At 43.4% G+C, this 4,789-nt stretch overlaps 1 protein-coding gene across 1 annotated transcript in view; it reads left to right on the top strand.

Moving 5' to 3' along the window:
- tmem116 (transmembrane protein 116) overlaps positions 1-4,706 on the top strand; it is a 10,756-nt gene extending 6,050 nt beyond the window's left edge. The window contains exons 5-10 of the mRNA XM_087171167.1: positions 213-321; positions 431-514; positions 987-1,122; positions 1,226-1,370; positions 1,509-1,588; positions 2,156-4,706. Of these exons, the coding sequence (XP_087027293.1) occupies positions 213-321; positions 431-514; positions 987-1,122; positions 1,226-1,370; positions 1,509-1,588; positions 2,156-2,326 (725 nt within the window). The 3' untranslated portion in view covers positions 2,327-4,706. The remainder of the gene's footprint in view (positions 1-212; positions 322-430; positions 515-986; positions 1,123-1,225; positions 1,371-1,508; positions 1,589-2,155) is intronic.
- The last annotated feature ends 83 nt before the right edge of the window (positions 4,707-4,789 follow it).

Raw genomic sequence — 4,789 nt, 5'->3', positions numbered from 1 at the left:
AATCAGAAGAGAGGCTCAGAGCCTCCTCTCTTCTGATTGGCTCACCGACCTGTTGTTACTAGAGCTGCAGAGAGAAGCCTGAGAGAGGAGATGTGAAACTACACTGAGATGGTTTTTATATCTTCTGATGGATCAACACTTCAAATAAAACACAGAAGAAAAAACATGGAGCTTTAACAGAATGAAATAGAATATAGAAAATAGAAATATAGAAAATAAAAAAACTCTGTTAATAAAGTCCAACAACCTTCTCCTGCCTTTTTCTCCACAGTTTTCCAACAGAGTGAGCACAGCTGGTAAAACCACTGCTCTGCTCTCAGGGTGAGTCCAAACTGTTCAGTGACACTGGAAGAAGCAAAGTGACGTTCAAGTTCCAGCATAAAAATCATGGAAAACACATGTGTTGAATAAACTGTTTGACCTGTTTCAGTGTGATACCTCTGCTGCTGATGACGCCTGTGTTTATACAAGGGAACATCAGCCAATGTCAGACCAACTTCAGTGAGCCCTACAGGTGAGGAGAGGTGCTTTTATTTACCTGTTTAAAAATATGTTTACCTGTTCCCAACTTTTGCTCTGTTTCTGCTCTGAAGGAAAACTCTGGAACAGATGATGTGAAGTTATTTAGAAATGTGTTTGATGTTTGAGTTCTTATTCCTCTGTCCGGCAACAGTCAGAGAGGCGGCCATTTTGTTTTCAAAAACGAGACGTAACGTCTTCAAATTTGGCACAAACGTTCACCAGGACTCAAGGATCAACTGAATAGATTTTGGTGGTCAAAGGTCAAAAGGTCACGGTGACCGCAGAAAACATGTTTTAGTCGTTACTCAAGACTTCACAGAAATTATGACAAAATGTCACACACCTATTTAATATTTTCTCTGACTCAGGATAAACAGGAAGTAACCTGAGACCAGTCTGAGTGGCGGAGGGATACGACCATGAGGAGCTGACTCTAGATTTTTCTTTGCACTGTATCAAACTAGGTGTCTGCTGCTGCACACTGGAGCACTGTACCTGACCACAGAGCAACATCAGCCAATCACAACCTGCAGCCTGTTGCACACCTACAGCATCGTTGTCTTCCTCGCCGCCTTCATCCTCACACTCCTCAGCATCACGGTGAGTTCACACGTGCGACGTGCCGCTCACATGTTTGTAGGCATGTTGGACTAAAGGACAAATGGCGGCCTCGTGTAACATGAATCTGTCTCTGCTGCACCAGGTGTTCGTGGTGAAAGCCCGGCGTATTTACAGGCGGGTTGTGACGTCAAACGGTTACCTTGGCAACCAGCAGCGGACCTCCTTCCGTGTGATGGACCGACGGATGCTCCTTTACCCGCTGGTCTTCATCCTCTGCTGGGGTCCAGGTTTGTTTCTTCATCCTAATTCAAGTTACCATGGTTACTGAACAGAATCGACCTGGTGTCAGAGTTTGGAACGTCCTGATTGGCTGCTGTGACTCCAGCGATGGAGGTAACTGGTGTGTTTGTGTGCTGCTCCCTCAGCGGTGGGTCTGGCGTCTCTGCGGGTGGTGAAGCCCTCGGCGTGTCAGGGCAAGGCCGGGGTCGTCTTCTACATATCGCAGGTGAGTGTGCTGCAGGACGGAGGCTTTAAACCTCACCTGTGAACAAGGTCTCCTCACTGTGACCTTCAACCTCTGCATGCCGCTTCATTTTCCCTCTCTGTTATCATTTTGTCTCTTTTCATTTCCTTTTATAAGGAACATAAATAGTCACTGAAAACAGAGGCTCCTGCCCCGACCCCTCGGGCCCCCGACCGAAAAATAGAATTATATTGATGAATTTATGAAATTAACATTATATGACATCACACTCCGGCTGTTAATTAACTCCAGGTTTTATATATAGAATATTATATAATAATATACAATATATATTAAGAATACTCTGCTTTAAGGGGCCAAGTTTGTTGCTGTGTATTACTCAGGGATCAACATGCTGATAAAGAAGGAGGAAACGTCTGAAAAGTCAAATAATCTCTGACTCAGGTTATTTTTGTGTTTTGTATGAAATACTGGAAATAGGAAATAGTCCATTAAAAAGCAGCAAAAAGAAATTTGAGAACAAGTTGCATTAAAATGTGGAAAACCATCAGAAGGATTGATGATGATCTCCCCGTCCTCCGTCCTCAGGCCTTCACCTCAGCCTCTCAGGGTTTCCTCAACTGTCTGGTCTACGGATGGACGCGTGCACGTCTGCGGCAAGCCGGCAGGACGGCATTGTCTCGGGACGTGGACACTCAGACGCCTCTGCTGCAATCGCAGAAAAAGAGAAGCTACCAGGCGCTCCCCAACATCAGCTGAGAGACAGGAGACACACTGAGGCCGAGTGGGTGTTTTCTCTCATGTGCAGAAAAGACTCGAGAGGAAAGTCTCAACTTTCACTTTCAGCGGGAGGGAAAACACCGAGGTCGTCTCTGTTCACAGGACAAAGACTTCCACCTCTGATCCTGAACTGCTGAGGCGAGAAAAAGGGAAGAAGAAGACGAAGGGGGAGTTTACACCAAGAGGAAGAACGACAAACAAAAAGGATTTGAAAGACACATGGCAGACCTCACAGGTGCTTACTGTTCTGATCCAGGTCACATGACCCCTGGTGGTGGGTGGCATTATAACAGGTTTGACTTCAATGATTTCAGCCCCTCAGCCTGTAAACACAAACAGAACAAAATGATATTTGAAGGCGTTTTAACCTGTAAATAATTAAAAACATTGATCATTAGAAGAAATTCACTTTAAAGTATCAAGTTATTTTCACAGTTTAAACACACCAGAGAATAGAACCAGTTCATTTCCACCTTAAAAATACCACAAACATTTGATGTTAATATTGAGATAAGGGGCCTTGAATATGTGACAGGTTTGATACTCAGCTCTGCCCCCAACTGCAAGTTCAGGAAGTTTGAGACTGAAGTTCAAGAGAATGAAGAGCTTGAGTTTAAACTTAGGAAGTTGTGTAGAAACATCATGAAGCTTTTTTTAAGGAACATTTATTTGTTTAAAACATCTTTTTGAATCTGTGATGCCGTTTTTTAAAAAAGCTCCTCCAGTCTAAAGGTCTGTGTCCATGTGTAGTGTGATTATAGATCAGCTCTAGCTTCTATATTAATACTGTGAAAGTATCAAAGCCTCAGTCCACAGAGAAATGCTCACAGCCTGTATTCAGAAACTGAGCCTTAAAATCAGCCGTCAGGACTTCTGGAACTTTGTGATGTCACAACAAAGCAGTCACCAAGCCCCGCCCACCTGGACCCACCATCCAAACCTTTACAGGATTTGGTTTCTCTGAGTGTTTTTACCTGAAATCTGCTATATTTTTATTGGAGCTGAGCCTCTCTTTGCCCTTTTTAAAGAGATGTAAAGCTTAAAGAAATCAGGACTGGGATATTTACTGACAAATTTTATGTCACAGAAATGAGTCCTAAAACCTGGACATTAGTTGTATTCTAATCTACTTCCTGTTCCCTGTCCTGAAGTCTCTGATTTGTTGAATGTGTTTTTGGTTGATGACTGAAATCAGGTCTGTGTTTAACACAAGCTCAAGATATTTTGATGTTTTATTCTCCAACATAAAATCAGTCAGTAAATACTCCAGTCTGATTTCTTTAGTCTTTTATGTCTCTGTTGCTAACGAGTGTCTAAATGAGACACAGAGGTTGTTGGGGACATATAACATGATAATAAATCTACTCACCAGTCCACCTTTACAGCCTGGTTGTGTTTCTACAAACTGTCACTGACTCTGTCAGAGGAAAGGCTTCAGTAGAAGAGGTCAGAGCTGAATCAGTCATTCCTGCAGCTCTCGCTCGCTCTCTCTCTCTCTGTGTCTTACTCTGATTGATTGCAGCTGAATGGACGTTTGAGCAAATTATAATTCAAATATCAACAATTATAAACATGTTATTGGGTGTGAATGGCAGAAGGTCAGAGGTCAACCTGTCAAACATCAGAATCTACAGCTCTGATGATGGTACTGATGAAATCACTTAATGAATGTGACTTCTGACCCCAGTTTTCCCCTCGCGGTTGCAGTCGTGATCATGGTGTGTAGCTGCTGACCGACCGTCCGGAAACTCTCGCACCATGTGACCACGGCTTCATTCACAGAGAAAGTGCCTGACGCAGGAGCCCGCTGGCCTCACTCGCTATGTGATGTGGCGTTCAGACCGCGGCCCCTGGCGTTTCGCCAGAATCTGCAGGACAATGAGTTTCCTCTTCAGTCAGACCTCAGCTTCTCTGAAATACTGAAGTTCATAACGTCACGGCAGCAAACTGTCACTGAACCGTGACGGAGTGATGACAGCGACAACAGCAACAACACAAACAACACCACCAACACCAACACCACCACCTGACCCTGAGACTGAAGCAGCTGCATCATTCGTTTCACCTGTGGCTGCAGTTGTGTAACTCTTTAAGCGTCTTCAGACTCTCTGTCTGCGGGAAGTAAAGAGGCTTAAAAGGACAAATCCAAAGACTTGGGGACGTTTTCCTGAACAATAATCTCATAGAGGATCATATCTACATTGAAGCATAAATTAGTTTTCATTCATCTTTTTTCTGTTTGTTTGACTGTTCATCTGTATATTTGTAGCCTTTGTTTTAATGGATGTTCATATATGTTTTCTTCTCCCTCGTCTGTCTGTGAATCTGACACAATAAATACAACAGTTAATAAATAAAACGTGGCTCAAATGCTTCTCTGTGGCTCAGTGAGGCTTTTATGTGTTTCAGATAACAGATCATCACAATCACAGTTAATGGTCA

The sequence above is a fragment of the Seriola lalandi genome, unplaced genomic scaffold (genome assembly GCF_002814215.2).
Source record: "Seriola lalandi dorsalis isolate HSWRI2012SDOR001 ecotype SW California unplaced genomic scaffold, Sedor1 jcf7180002054978, whole genome shotgun sequence".
Lineage (NCBI taxonomy): Eukaryota > Metazoa > Chordata > Actinopteri > Carangiformes > Carangidae > Seriola > Seriola lalandi.
The sequence above is the reverse complement of the archived record's forward strand: the minus strand, read 5'-3'. Positions and strand labels throughout refer to the sequence as shown.